The following is a 15,912-nucleotide window of genomic DNA, read 5'->3' as shown; positions in this document are numbered from 1 at the left end:
TATTACTAGAAAGAAATGCATTTAAGTTTTGTTTCTCTCCTTAGATCCTGAGGTTCACCCTCAAAATGAAGATTACTGGGGCCATGTGAATCCCATAGGACCTAGGGCCTGCTACGATGAAGGAAAGAGGGTTGCAGAAACAATGTGTTATGCCTACATGAAGCAGGTATTTGGTTCACATTCACTGGGCTTGTTCAACTTGTAAGTACAAATTCTTACCAAAACTGGAGGGAATAAATGTACATGTTGACGGTGAAGTGAGATATAGAATGTTTTGAATAGGGGAATTCTTGAAATTGCAAAATCTGCTTTAACCTGTCATCCTCCTTCGCATAGTGTCCCTGTGGGTGCTCCATCTTAGGTGTCTGAGCGCCACTGCACTTCCAATCAGATTTTAGGTAGCAGTGCCCATGGTCAGCTGTGCACGCAGAACTGCTGGTGCATTATATTTGAAACTGCCATTCTGCATGCACAGCCAACCATCCCTTTAGTTCCTTCTATACCGCTGCCAACTTCAGTTGCAGCTCAGCAGTCGCCTTTAAGTGTATGTTAGTGTTAACATTTGATAATAGTTAGCAGTGTTTCTTATTCAGTTATCAGTGTTTTGCCTTAGCAGAACTTGGTTATTGTTCCACAGTGCTGGTCTTCCAGCAACTGTTTCTTCTTTACAGGGACATGCCTGGCTTGCCTGGTTTTAAGAGGTGTATAACTTGCCAGCTGTCCATTCCTATTTCAGATAGGCACTCCCAGTGTGTCCACTGCCTAGGTGAGGAGCACTCACCTGCTGAGTGAGTGCCCCTACTGCCAGAAACCAACATCTGGAACTAGAAAAACCGGGGAGCTCTAGTTAAAAATGATGTTCCCTGAGAAAACAATTTGCCTTGTTTCAGATGCAGAGCACACTATGCCACCCAGGCAACCATCTCCTCTCAGGGCATCTGAGAGAGTGGCTCCTGCAAGGTTGAGCCCCAAAGACTCTGACAGGGCTCAAGTGCCCAAAAAGAGGTCTCTCTCTTCCTCAGGGACCAATTTCCCTCTTGAAGTACTCTCTTCAGAAGAAGGTTGCCTTTGCACCGGCCACACCAAGGCACTGGAAAAACAAGCAGCCAGTGGGTCTGATACCGACAAGGGCTGAGATTCTAAGGAGAAGGCTCAATCCTCTTCCAAGGCACTGACCAAGGCCAAGCAGAAGCCCTCTTCATTGGCACTGACCAAGACACTGTTGGTACCGGCCTCAGCACCAAGCGCCAACACTCACAGTACCATCAGCACCATCCAAACAACCAGCACCAATGGTGCACACAACAGCCGGTGCCAACTCACTCTAAATAGCCGGCTCCACTGCCACAAATTGCACCGGTACCCACGCTGCTGCCTCCTGCATCGGTACTGCAAGTATTCATTACGAGTGTGAAGCTCATGATCTCCTTGGTGCCGATCATTTATTTCGCACTGACCCAGATACATCACAGTTCAGCTTGTCATCCATTCGGGCAACCTCAGCTCCTCCATTATCCAGGGATGATGATGATGATGATGAGCCTAACCAGGTGCATACCCCAAGACACTCCCCACATAATCTTACCCAAACAACCTCCACAGTGGCTTCCACTGTCCATCTCTCCCAGTTGTCCCTCCCGGGACCCATTGGCAGCTCACCGGACACAGCAGTCTTCTCTAGCACCTAGATCTCAAGCATCCACGGCTCAGTCACCTGCTCATTCCAGCTGTGAGGGAGATAAGGAGGTTGATGTCCACATACCTGATTTCCCCTCCCCCATGCACCTATCATCTTCATCTCCCGATGACCAAATCATGACTTTTTATTCACCCACTCCACCCCAAATTTCCTGATAGTGGATTCCGTTAATGAGCAAGGCAGACAGCAAACACCCCATACAAGCCCTTATGACAGGGACTGGAAGAGATTGAACTTGATGGGCAGAAAGGCCTACTTGTCAGCCAGCCTGCAGCTTAGAATTTTAAATTATTCAACACTTCTGGCTAGGGATGTTAAATATTGGTTAATTGAATAGTTGAGTAAACTCATGAATTCCTATCACTTACTCCACTATTCTGTAGGCCCCGGAGGTGGGACCGGCAGCCAGTACACTCCAGCCCCCGTCTTGTGGAGCCCCCTGCCACTGTGTGCAGCTGCTTTTGTATCAGAGACAGCAGCGTGGGGTGCCATGTGGGAGCTGGTTTGCAAGAAGGGCCAGTTTAAAAAACAGCTCCCCTTGTGGATTGGTTGCCTGATAGAGGCAGCAGCACAGGATGGCAGTAGCCACCACTGTCCGGCGGGAGTCTGAGTTCCTGGACCCAGTGCGAGCCTGAACTGAGCCAAGCTGATTGCCTGCTTAGCTCCTAATGTTTTAAATGTAGAGCTGCAGCAGGGCTAGGTCCTAGATCCATCGTAAGCCAGGACTGAGCCGGGCTGCTGGCCAGCCTGCTAAAAAATGTACTGGCCAGGAGGGGTGGGAGGTACATGTAGTCTATAGCATTAACTGATAAGTTTTGTTTAATTGGTTCATTGACTACATTATTATATCCCTACTGGCAAAATACACCCAAAACATATTTGATCAGTTAACCTTTATTCCATTTCTTCCTGATGACAAGAGGGAACAATTTAAATCAAATCTCAACGAGGGTGTCTTAATTTCTAGAATGGCACTATAGGCTACACTAGACTCCACAGACACAGCGGTGAAATCCATCACATCCGCAGTTGTGATTAGGCGGGCTTCATGGCTCCAATTCTTCAGTCTCTCCATGGAGGTTCAGGCCACAGTCGAGGACTTACCTGAAGGGGGATAATTGACTGCGAATATGGAATAGCTGTTTCAAATGTTGCACAGCCGACAGTTCCACGTGCGCAGCCAACCATCCCTTCAGTTCCTTCTCTGACCCTGACACAGACAACTCCGAACTGAAGCAGAGAGGAGGAAGAGTGGGTGGTGGAGCACCCACAGTGACAGCCATCTTGAACTCCAGTTACTGCACCAGATGAGTAACCTTCCCTTCTTTTTTGAGGAGTGTCCCTGTGGGTGCTCTACCTTAGGAGATTACAAAGCCAGTCATGTAGACACCTAAGGTGGAACACCCACAGGGACAACCATCTTGAAGAACTCCAGTTACTGCACCAGGTGAATAACCTTCCCATTTTATTGCTCCCATCTGTTGTGGTGATTCAAGTGAGCAATATTCTTCAAGAAAACATGTTTTAGGCTTTTTACTGAGCTCATTACATCTTTTAGTAAAGCAAATAGTATTTAAGCACTGATTAAACTGAACTCCCTATCCTTGTTTGGGCCCTGAATCAGTAGAGCACTCAGGCATGTGCTGAAGTCCCATTTGGCTTCAGTATTCTACTCCAGGCTTCACGTTAACCATTTGTTTAAGTGCTTTGCCAAATCAGAACTTAAATGATGATTTGGAGCAACATACCTTAGATTTAGATGAACATACTTGTAATCTAAATCAACAAGTTACCCAGTATTGGGATGATACAGACAACATTTTAAATTCCCTTTTTAAAAGGTTTAAAAATGTGCTGCCATAATTATAGGCTGTAGGAAAGATTTGCAAGGTTGAGTGTTTAACAATAATTTCAAATAAATTAGATCAGTAATTTAACATGAGGATAAAGATGAATTTTAAAAGTTAACAGTACAGCTTACCTTTTTATAATGCAGTGGTCCCCAACGTTGCGTGGCTGCCGGGCGCCCGGGGGCAGAGCCACTCACATGCCGGGCACACAGGGGCGGGGCCATGCATGCGCCGCGTGCCCGGGGGCAGGGCCACCCACGAGCCATGCGTCCAGGGTCGGCACTGTGCATGTGCCGCGCACCCGGGGCAGGGGCCGGCAACGCGCATGGGCCACGCGCCTGGGGCCGCCCACGAGCCACGCACCCCAGGCCGGCACCGCACATGTGCCCTGGGGCCGGGGCTGGGGCCGCCCATGCATCCCGCGCCTGGAGCCGGCACCATGCATGTGCCACGTGCCAGGGACGGGGCCAGCCCAGATGTTTCAGCGGGCGCACAGAAATCCCCTGGCGGGCGCCATGGCACCCACGGGCACCGCGTTGGGGACCACTGTTATAATGGAAGACTCTGACTAAGGATGTAACTTGTCAGTAATCAATATTAATTTTTATGTGAATGAATTCTGATTTAGTCCGTATTCAAATAATGTTTAAAGCTGAAAAGCTATATTGTGCCCTTTAATTTGTAATGCATGGAGCCCTTTAATGAATCACAGCATTTAATGAAAAAGCGGCGAGGAGTCCTGTGACACCTTATAGACTAACTGCAGTGTAGGAGCATAAGCTTTCATCATGCATTTGACAAAGTGGGTCTTTGCCCACGAAAGCTTATGCTCCTACAATGCAGTTAGTCTATAAGGTGCCACAGGACTCCTCGCCGCTTTTGCAGATTCAGACTAACACGGCTACTCCTCTGATATTTGACAGCATTTAATCTTCATTTTGTTTTGTTTTTAGTTGTTTAGCATTTTTATATGAAGGTTGCAGAGAATCTAATTTTAGTTTCAATGCATTATACAAAATACTTCAAGACCTTTAAATGAATAAATTAATATTTTAAAACATATAGGCTGTGTCTACACTGGGCCATTTATTCTGGAAAAGCAGCTTCTTTTCCGGAATAAGCTGCGAGCTGTCTACACTGGCCCCTTGAATTTCCGGAAAAGCACTGACGATCTACTGTAAGAAATCAGCTGCTTTTCCAGAAAAACTATGCTGCTCCTGCTCGGGCAAAAGTCCTTTTTCCGGAAAACTGTTCCGGAAAAGGGCCAGTGTAGACAGCACAGTAGTGTTTTCTGCAAAAAAAAAAGCCCCGATCGCGAAAATGGCGATCGGGGCTTTTTTCCGGAAAAGCGCATCTACATTGGCCACGGACGCTTTTCCGGAAAAAGGGCTTTTCCAGAAAAGCATCCTGCCAATGTAGACGCTCTTTTTCCGGAAATACTTATAACGGAAAACTGTTCTGTTTTAAGCATTTCCGGAAAATCATGCCAGTGTAGACGTAGCCATAGGCTGTGACTTAAAGATAGTAAAAGTATTCTTGCCACTTTGACTTATGAATGTGATTCACCATCCTAAAATATATGGTGCAATATAATCCAGTCAATTTATAAATCAGAAAACAGAATAAATATAAAGGATCTTGTCTGCTTTGCTTCACAAGTTTCCTTTGTAAAATATGAAATAAAAACAGCAGTATCAGTTGAAGTGACAGGTGTGTTTTCTTATTATCTTCAGTTCCTCACAACAGTCCTTTCCATGATGGTGTGCTGTGATGGGATTTGATTACTGTTCTATCTGTCTGGCTACGTCTACACTGCTGGTTTTTTTGCGGCAGAAGGTATTCAAATTATGCTCTCATTTGCCTACCTTCAGCCGATCCTTTTTGTGGAAGAGGTTTTGCTGCTAAAAAGCCCCAGGCAGATGAAGCCATTTGTCAGAAAAAAACTTTTGCACAAGATCCCTTATTCCTCAAAAAATGAGGCTTACAGAGTCTTGCGCAAAAAGGGCTTTTTCTGACAAATGGCCCCGTCTGCTTTTTAGCAGCAAAACCTCTTCCACAAAAAGGATCAGCAGAAGGTAGGCAAATGAGAGCGCGATTTGCCTATCTTCTGCTGGGGGAAAAAACCAGCAGTGTAGATGGTAGCCCCTGTGGGCAACTTTTATCCTGCTATGACTTCTTGCCCTTATAACACGCTAAATTATCTGGAAATACACTGTACATACTGTAATATACATGTAGCACTGCAGTCCTATGGCCCAATCTGCAAAGTGTTACTGCTTATTAATATAATAGGCCTATGTATGGTAGTATGTTTTAAAGTTTTGGACCAACTTCTTGTGCCTCTTTCTGGGTTAAATACTGCTTCTAGCTATCACTGGGACTGGAGTCTCCCTCAGGAGATTCATGAGGTCCTTTGTGAGCTAAAGCTTTGCTAGCTCCTAGTTGTGAGGTCTAATTTCTTCTTTTTACAATTAAAAATAAATTCTACTGCTGTTTGACCTGAAGTATTATTTCAGATCTTATAATTGTCTAGATTATTTATCTCCTTCCTTTTTAAACCCACATTTTCATACCCTTTGTCATATCTGCTTTTGGCTCTTTTTAATTGTCTGAGCAGTATTACTTTTGTGGGTGTCCAGATTAAAACTCTATTTCCACAAATGCAATGTTAATAAGTAATTATCCAGTCTTCCCTTACGTTATGTGAAGTGGTAGCTTCCAAATTGCCTCAAAATACCTCCATTCTGTAATTACAAATAATAATTTCTTTATTCCTGACTTCCCGAAGAAGCTAAGAACGACCATACTGGGTAAGACACCAGGGTCCACGCGGCACTGCTGCTTAGAAAAGTCATGCACAGGTTGGGGCCAGCTGAGGTGTCCCCAGGCTGCACGCAGCATCTCGAAGTGGTAGCGCTGGGTAGAGCGCAGGATCATCTGGGCTCCCCAGATGACCCCAGGCTCTGTGTTGCGCTGCCGCTTTGAAACATGGGCGGGGAGCCCGGCTTCAGGCTCCTTGCTGCATTTCAAAGGCAAAAGCGCCAGGTAGAGCCCGGGATCAGCTGGGAACACCCCCTCTGATCCTGGGCTCCATGCAGCGCTTTTGCCTTTGAAGTGCCCTATCGACTAATTGAATAGTCAATGCAAAATGCATCAACTATTCGATTAGTCAGTTACCCGATACTTAACATCCTTATTCTAGCCTAGTATCCTGTCTGCCGACAGTGGCCAATACCAGATGCCCCAGAGTGAAGGGAACACAACAGATAATCATCATATGATCCCTCTCCTGTCCTCCATTTCCAGAGAAACGGAGGCTAAGGACACCATTCCTACCAATCCTGGCTAATAACCATTGATGGACCTAACCTCCATGAATCTATCTAGCTCTCTTTTGAACCCGATTAAAGTCCTAGTCTTCACAACATCCTCTGGCAAAGAGTTCCACAGGTTGACTCTGTGCTGACTGAAGGAACGCTTCCTCTTGTTTGGTTTAAACCTGCTTCTTATTAATTTCATTTGGTGACCCCTAGTTCTTATGAAAATAAGTAAATAACTTTTCCATTCATTTTTTCCACTCCAGTCATGATTTTTACAGACATATATCATATCCTCCCTTAGTCTCCTTTTTTTCTAAGCGGAAAAGTCCAAGTCTTTTTAATCTCTCTTCCTATGAGACCCGTTCCAAACCTCTTATGTTGTCCTTTTCTGAATCTTTTCCAGTGCCAATGTATCTCCTTTGATATGAGGTGACCACATTTGCACGTGGTATTCAAGATGTGGGCGCCCCATGGTTTTATATAGAGGCATTAAGATATTCTCTGTCTCATTCTCTATCCCTTTTTTAATGGTTCCTAACCTTCTATTTGCTTTTTTGACTGCCGCTGCACACTGAGTGGATGTTTTCAGAGAACTATCCACAATAGTTGAGTAGTTGTAGCTAAATTAGTCCCCATTATATTGTATGTATAGTTGGGATTATTTTTTCCAATATGCATTACTTATATTTAAATTTTGTTTGTCGTTTCGTGGTTGCCCAACACTTAGATTTATACCTTTTTCAATCTCTTCACAGTCTGATTTGGTCTTAACTATCTTGAGCAGTTTGGTATCTGCAACTTTACAAAATAAAGATTAAAGAGCATGGATTTAAAATATATTGTGAACAGGGTTTTTTATGCAGTGTGTTTTGTGATGCCATTTTTGTTTTTATGCACTGCATAATCCTTTTGTAATCCTTTTGTGTTAATGCACAAATTGAGTTGGTTTCAGCATTCATAGGTAGTCTAGATATAAAGTTTAAGGATAATGAAAATTGTTGATTAAATTGCTATTAGATCTACATTGTAATTAGTACCACTGAGTGTAATTATTTAGTTGTTGTTGAAATTACAGATGGAAGGTGCACATCTCTGCAGTATATTTTCCGCTGTTTTATTCTAGTCTAATTTTTCAGTGTTTCCTCTGAGGAATCGTCCATTGCTTCTCCTGAGACCACCTCACAGTGTCTAGAAATGACCGTTATGTTTTTTCCTAATATTCAGCATAAAAGTACTGAGGTGAAGTTCACGAATACTTATCTTACACCCTTAATATTATGCTAAGCAAAATTCTGTTAGACTGTGTGAAGAATGGTTCAGAATTTATATACTATCTGAACCCAATTAAATTATATAAGTGATTGTTTTAATTACTGTTCTCCTGATTATAATGGGGGAAAATAAGGTCTCATCAGGCGACAATAAATTACTTGCCAATAGGTTATACTTCACATTAGGTTTCCAGAGAGGAATCATTATGAATGATGTGTCCAGTCAAAATTACATCTAACAAACTGAAAACTACCAAGGAAATGCAATCCTTCATATTAAATTGTTAGCAATGAAAATTAATTTAACTTCCAAAGACGGGATAGGTGGGTCACATGCCAAGTGGGTGCTATGCTATAGCAGACATGGTCTCTCCATAGAGCAGGCAATTGGCCATCTTAGTTATTAATCCCGGTACAGGAGGGAAGGTTGACTTAGATCAAAAGCTTACATTTTGATACATTGACTCAGATCAAAAGCTTTTCTGAAAGCATTTATATGGCTCTGCCATACTCAACATTGGAACCCAGTTAGCTCAAAGATGCTCAGCCAACTCAGTCCGTAGAGCATGATACTCTTAAATCTCAGTGTTGAGTAAGTAGTGCACCGAACATAGGGCTCTATATGACATTTGGAACTACTTATCAAGAGTTGTGGTGCATTCTTCATCAAGCAGTTTTTAAATCAATATTGGATTTTTAACAGATGCTGTAAATCAAACCAGAATTAATTCAGGGATTAATATGGCTGGCTAATGTTATGTAAAAGGTCAAACAAGAGGATGACAGTGGTCTTTTCCAGGCTTTACAGCAGTGGTGGGGAGCCTTTTTTGGGTCAGGGGCCATTGACCCACAGAAAAATCAGTTGGGGGCCGCACACAAGTGGGAAGCAAAACAAACCCCCTCACTGATGTGGTCCCTATCTGAGGAAGAGAAAGACACTCCCTACATTCCCCTCACACCAGAGCCTACAGGGGTCCAGCCTGCCAGATTTTGTGTGATCCAGACCTGCAGTGGGGTGGGAGGAGTGCTGAAGTGCCAGTGCGGGCTTCCCAATGCTGGAGGGCTCCTGAACCTTGGGGGTGGATCCAGGCAAGGCAGGGGCCGCATTTGGCCCCCCCAGCCTGAGGTTCCCCACCCCTGCTTTACAATCTGTAAAAGTACACGTTGCCTGATTTGACTTTCTCATTGCAGTTGATACTGTTGATTATGTGAAATTTCAAAATTTTGATCTTTTTGCAGTTGTTCTCTTTCCCTATACAAAAGGCCTCCGCTTTACAGGTGCCCGATTTCCGACCCCCCTGCACTTACGATCTTTTCTGTAAGTGTGGAAGGGGCCGAAATCCCCAGACTTATGTCTTGGCCCCGCATTTACAACCGCTTATGATGCCTGTCGTAAATGCGGGCTCAAGTTATGATGCCCCTGACTTGTGACGCTATCTCCAGAGCCGATCGCATTGCAAGTCGGGGGCAGCCTGTACCGCCTGAAAGGGCATACATACTGCTGCTCACCACAATATTCATATTCAAAAAAAGGTGCAGCAACCAAATGCAGTTCAACTGAGTAAATGTCAGACATTTTGTGTTTTAACTCAGATTAATTGGCTACTTCTCTGAGTATAGTAGCTGATTGGACCAAAATCAGGCTTTTAGACTTTGGAAGAGGGAAATGTGGCCAAGGGACTTGCATCATTGGTTTTATCTAAAGCAGGTCTGTATGCTGTAGCTGCTTCTAGTGTGAGGTGTGATGAAAGTGAGGAGGAAAGAAAGATATTGATAGTAACCGAAATGAAGAGGCAGGACTTCGTCAGATATTTAGAAAGAGCTCTTTCTGAACCATCTATATAGTCAACTTGTCACCAGAGGTGTTTTGAGTTAAAGAAAGTGTGAGGCAACAGCAGTGTCAGTTCCAGTTGATCTGTCGATTCAGCAGCTCCAGGCTTACAGAGAGCAAGCACATCTGTCTCTGGCATGCCAGCATGTAATATAGTCTTTGCAACAGCTTTAATATGGTGAACAAAGGGGTCATCATTTTCTGGGATTGGCTTGATACATTGTCTCGTCTTCAGTTGCTGTGGTACATGCAGCCCTGTTCACTTTGCAGAAGTTCCAGTGCACTGTGTTGATTCAATCAGCCAAACTCAAAAACTGACCTGTAAAAAGACAGGACGGCAATGGCTGTACAGAATGTTTCCAGCCACAGTTCGTGAAAATTTCAAAGTAACACTGCTTTTGGCTTTTGGCTTTTGTCAGAAAACAGAGCTCACAATCGTGTTCAGTATTCAATCTGGCGGAGTGAAATGTTCCCAATTGTGAGGAAAAGCTAACATAAGCTTCAGATGTTCAAGGTTTGGATGTTTGTAGATGTTTGGTGTGCTCAGTTGTTTGATTTGTAATTTCAGTGAGAGAGAGTCTCATGGTTTGGATTCCTCCAGGACTGAGACATGTTGAATCCATACTTCTTGTTGTCATTTGCAGTGGCTGTGCATTTGTAGTTATAAAATGTATATCTTACAGTTTGCTCCTAATCTACAGCATCAGTTTCATGTAGAGCAATGACTTCAATGCAATTATTCAGCAGAATTCTTGAGAGCATCAATTACATGATAGACCTTTCACATTAACATGGTACCCATGTAGAGAGTCCAGACAGCCTTTTTTAACTGATTTAATATTGCACCATACCAAAAAGCTCTTTTTAAACATCTGACAAAACCCTTCCTATACTACAGAAGAAATAAAAAAGGTTCTTGTGGCCACTGACAGTGGAAAAGCTGCTGGCAGAGACAGCATGTGTCCTGAATCCCTTGAGAATTTGGTGCCAAAGGGACAAGCATGATCAGCCAGCTTTTCATTGATGTATGGAGGAAGATATCAAGAAGCTGGCATGAGGGGATTAATCATTGCCATTCTTAGACCTGATGCTGTCATCAATTGCTCAGTAACAGTCCTCTTCACAACTTGTGAGTTAATGGAAGGAGGTTTTACTGACTCTTCTCTTTGAGGCCATTCTGCCAAGTACTGAAGTTAGGTTTCCTGGCCCGTAACTGCGAACATAACCTCTAGAGCCCTTTTCAAAAATTAACATCACATTTAGCCATTTGGAACAGAAGCTGATTTTAATGATGGGTTATAGACTACAGTTAATAGTTCAGCAATTTCACATTTGAGTTTTTTCAGAACTCTTGTGTGAATACCATTTGGTGCTGGTGGCTTATTACTGTTTATCAGTTTGTTCCACAACCACCTATAATGACACCTCAATATGGGACAGCTCCTCAGATTTGTCATCTAAAAGGAATGGCTAAGATGTGAAGACCAATGCAAAGCATTTTGGTTTCTCTGCAATGGCCATATCTTCCTTGAATGCTCCTTTCGCATCTCAGTCATCCAGTGGCCCATTTGTTGTTTAGAAGGCTTCCTGCTTCCCGATGTATTTTTAAAAATTGGTATTACGTAGTGGTTTTTGTTTAGCCGTTCAAGTTCCTTTTTGGCCTTCCTAATTATAATTTACAGTTCATATGCTCCTTTTTATTTTCTTCGCTATGATCCAATTTCCACTTTTTAAACAATGCCTTTTTATCTCACTGTTCCTTGGTTGTAAAGCCATGAGGGCTCTTTGTTGTTTTCTCACTATGTTTTTACATTTGGGATATACATTTAAGTTGAACCTCTATTATGATGTCCTTGAAAAGTTTCCATCCAGCTTGCGGGGATATCAATTTTGCCATTGTACCTTTTAATTTCTGTTTAACCTCCTCATTTTTGTGTAGTTCCCCTTTCTGAAATTAAATGCTATGGTGTTGGGCTGCTCTAATATTTCTGGGGCAGGAAAAACATCAAACTGAATTATTATGGTTACTATTTCTCAGGGGTCAAGCTATATTCACCTCTTGGACTGCATCCTGTGCTCCATTTGGTACTAAATCACAAATTGCCTCTCCTCTTGTGGGTTCCAGAACCAGCTGCTCCAAGAAGCAGCCATTTAAAGTGTCAAGAAACTATCTCTGCATTACATCCTGAGGTGACAGGTATCCAGTCAATATGAGGGGATAGTTGAAATACCCCATTATTACTGAGCTTTTTTTATTTTTATAGCTTCTTTAATCTCCTCTGTTAGAATTTCACAGTCGCTGTCACCATTATTATTAGGTGATTGGTAATATTTCTTTACCGCTATATTTTTATTAGAGCATAGAGATTCTGTGGTGCAATTTGGTTCATTTAAGATTTTTACTTCAGTTGATTCTTTGCTTTCTTTCACATATAGTGCCTAAAAGATGTCCTTATCTGATCCATGTTCTCCTCCACACCTGTCGACTTTCCTCCCATCTTTAGTTTAAAAACTGCTCTTTTTATTTATTTTTTAAACTGACCTTTTTAATTTTAAGTGCCAGCAATCTGGTTACATTTTGGTTTAGGTGAAGCGCACCCTTCCTATCTAGGCTCCCCAGCGTAAAGACCTCTCTCCATCATTCCCTATGTCATTGGTACCTACATGTACCACAACCACTAGCTCCTCCCCAGCTCCACACACACATTTACCCAGATGTCTTGAGAGATCCTCAACCTTCACACCAAGCAGACAAGGCACAGTATGTTTCTCCTGGTTATCACAAATGCAGCTGTTTGTTTCTAATGATTGAATCCCCCATAACTACTGCCTAATAACTCTAATACCTTTTCCTAATAACTCTAATACCCTCCCCAAGAGAGGTATTCTCAATGTGAGAGGATACCACAACATCATCTGCAAGGAGAGTCCCAAATATGGAATGATTTCCCTCTTCTCTAGTTGGAGGTTCTCCTTAGTGGGTCTGGCCCACGAAAGCTCATCATCTAATAAACCATCTTGTTAGTCTTTAAAGTGCTACATTGTCCTGCATTTTGCTTCCTTCCCTGAGACTTTCACCCGCCTCAATACAGAGGCTTTCTGATTACAGGTACTACCATTCTACTATGTCCTGAAAAGTCACATCTGTGTACCTATCTGCCTTCTTAGCTCCTCCATTTCAGCCACACTGGTCTCCAAAGCCCGCACACAGTCTCTGAAGTCTTAGGAGCTCCTTGCACCAAATGCATACATGCACTACCTGCCCACAGGGCTGGTAATCATACATGAAACATTAGGTACAATAAACCGTATCACCACCACTATTGCTGGGCTTCTACCTTCATTCTCTTTTTACTCCTGGAACTTACTCCTTCATGATCTGTATCTTTAAAAATCAGATGGTTTTGGTTTTAATTTTAAAAAGGTTAAGCGTATCTAGCTCCTCTCAATCGCCACCTCTGAACTCCTGGCAAAACTGCCCTGTTAGCCCTTTCTTGTTTACTGTTTTTTTGACCAGAATACCTGATGATGCTTTCCGATTCATCTAATGACCCTTCATTTACTTTAATGACAGGTCTTTTGTTATCTTCATCACCCTGTCTCTGTTTATAAATAAACTCCCAGCTCCTAAATTCATCACATATCCTACTCTGATTGTGTTGCAGTTAAGAGCTGTATCTGGGACTCAGGTGAATAGACCCCTAGTATAAAATTCAGGGGCAGAGGGAGGCTACAGCCCCCTAAGCCTCCCTAAATGCTACCTGTAGTTGATTGCAACATCTGGAGCCAATCAAGGATTGGCTAGAACTTGTTAAAAGTCTCCCCTTCAGTCAGTTCAGTAGCGCTTGAGGATCTGTGGGAGTAGGGCACACTGCTGGAAAGCAGGAATGGTAGGGACGCTGTCAGGTACCAGAGAGAAACCCTACAGTGCTGAGGGTCAGGGGGAGCTGTGCCTAGAGAGCAGCTCTTTCAGGTCCCAGAAGTCCAAGGGAAGTAAACCTCTTCTAGAAGGGGAGAGACTGAGTCAGGAAATCCTGTCTGGTTGCCTCCACATCCAGAGAGGTCACCAGAGACTAAGATTTTTCCCCCTTCCTTTCCTTCTAATGACGATGAGGAAAGTGGCTAAATCAGATTACAGTTTGCCCTTGAAGTGAAGGGGCTAGACTGATAGCTATTTGATTGAGCCAATTAGACTAGGAGTTGCCATTTTCCCCAGATAGGGAAAGAGAATACTCAGCCTGCCACTACCCAGAAGTGCGGGATATACTGTGTAGAATTAGGAGCTTCATCACATGTGATAAATTTTACATTGCTCAAGAGAGGATGTGTCTGAGAGATGTACTCTAGTCTAGTTCAACCACAATTTGGGATAAGTGCAGGAATCACTAAATGAAATTCTGTGGCTTATTCTATTACAGGTTGGTCCTCCATGGTCCAGCACCTTTGGGACTGGGGAGGTCCCCTGTCACCAGCCTTTCAGGCAGCTGCTGACTCTGCTTCTGGCCCCAGCTGGCCACCCCTGCCTTCAGCCAACTGTGCTGCTGGTCTTGGTTGGACCCCTCAGCCCTGGGACTCTGCTTGAGCCCTCTGCCACACTGCAGAGCTCCCTGTGCTACCTAAGCCCCTGCTGCGCTCCTGACTGTGCCACTGGAGCTGCCTGAGCCCCCTGCGCCGCGAGACTCCTGGCTGCGCCACTGGAGCTCCCCATGCTGGCAGACTCCCTGCCATGTGGCTCCTTACGCCACCGCAGACCCTGCTGCAGAGCTCCTGGCCACATCGCGGGATTCCCCACGTCACCTGAGCCGTCTAGCGCTACGCTCCCTGCGTTGCCTGAGCCCCCTGCCGAACATATGCCTTCCTGCCCCTGGGCTCTCTGGTCCAGGAACATCTGTGGGCTAGAGAGTCCTGGTTTAGGGAGGTACAACCTGTATACGGAAGCTTAGACTAGATTATTGTAATTATCCCTCCTCTCCTGGACTTAAAATCTACAAACTCTTTAATCTAAGTAATATAAATCATGGTGTAAAACAACCTTAAATGCTAGTGACGCACAAGGGTGAATCCAATTTGCTAACGTCCTGAACAGTAGGTCAAGTCTCTGTGTACATTCATTGATTGGATTTTGTATTTATGTGACCCATCAGTGACATTTTCTAAAATGGACTGCCTGCAAATAATTGCACTATTATTACTGTTCAAAATTGTAGTTAGTATAATTTCAAAATGTTGTTTCAGACACCATCTATTATACCCTTTTGTTTGGCTGCTAGTCAAGTATTCACACAGATGACATGCTAGTCAAAAGAATTTCCACAGATTGCAGGCAGCAATTTTAGTAACTTCATGTGGCAGAGTTAATTCGCCTAGTTCTACTCACTACAGCCTCGGGTTTATGGTCTTTTCTTTGGCATGTTATGTATGCATTTTGTTGTAAGGATTTCTGATGCCAGTGTCCCCCCCTACATGCCAGAGTCACTTGGCAGCTCTCAATGTCCTGGTTTTGTGGGAACGGAGTTCTTCCTCTTCCTTGTTTAAACCTCTGCTTACTGGCCGATGGATGATTCATAGCAGATGAACTTGGAATAGTGATGCAAAAATTGCAAATTGTGAGAGTTAAAGTTCATAAATAAGAATGAATCACCTGTTACTCTGCTTCTGTTAAAACCATCTCTGGAAACCTTTACACACCTAAATTGCTTTCTGTGTAGATCTGATTTCTGAGATATGCAGACCAAACATCTTTGACTAATAATGGGGGTGAGTACCTGAGGGCAATAAACCAAGTAACACTATTTGCAGATGCAGTAGAGACATTTATAATGATGGTGTAACAGGCTCTGTAAGCTACTTGGCCTGACAGGTTGCATTACAAAGTTCTTTCTGTGGCTTCCGATAAAGCTCACTGGGCTGATTTTTGTGGGTGGGGAACATGCTGGTGAAT

General features: G+C 43.6%; 1 protein-coding gene across 3 annotated transcripts in view; it reads left to right on the top strand.

Moving 5' to 3' along the window:
• The window catches only part of UXS1 (UDP-glucuronate decarboxylase 1), a 118,159-nt gene that overhangs the window by 78,473 nt on the left and 23,774 nt on the right, over positions 1-15,912 (top strand). For all 3 annotated transcript variants that reach the window (XM_025180385.3, XM_075917766.2, XM_075917782.2), the window contains one exon: positions 45-166. In XM_025180385.3, coding sequence (XP_025036170.1) covers positions 45-166 — 122 coding nt within the window. The remainder of the gene's footprint in view (positions 1-44; positions 167-15,912) is intronic.

This window comes from Pelodiscus sinensis, chromosome 1 (assembly GCF_052426305.1).
Source record: "Pelodiscus sinensis isolate ZL-2025 chromosome 1, ASM5242630v1, whole genome shotgun sequence".
NCBI lineage: Eukaryota > Metazoa > Chordata > Testudines > Trionychidae > Pelodiscus > Pelodiscus sinensis.
This window is presented reverse-complemented; position numbering and strand designations above follow the sequence as displayed.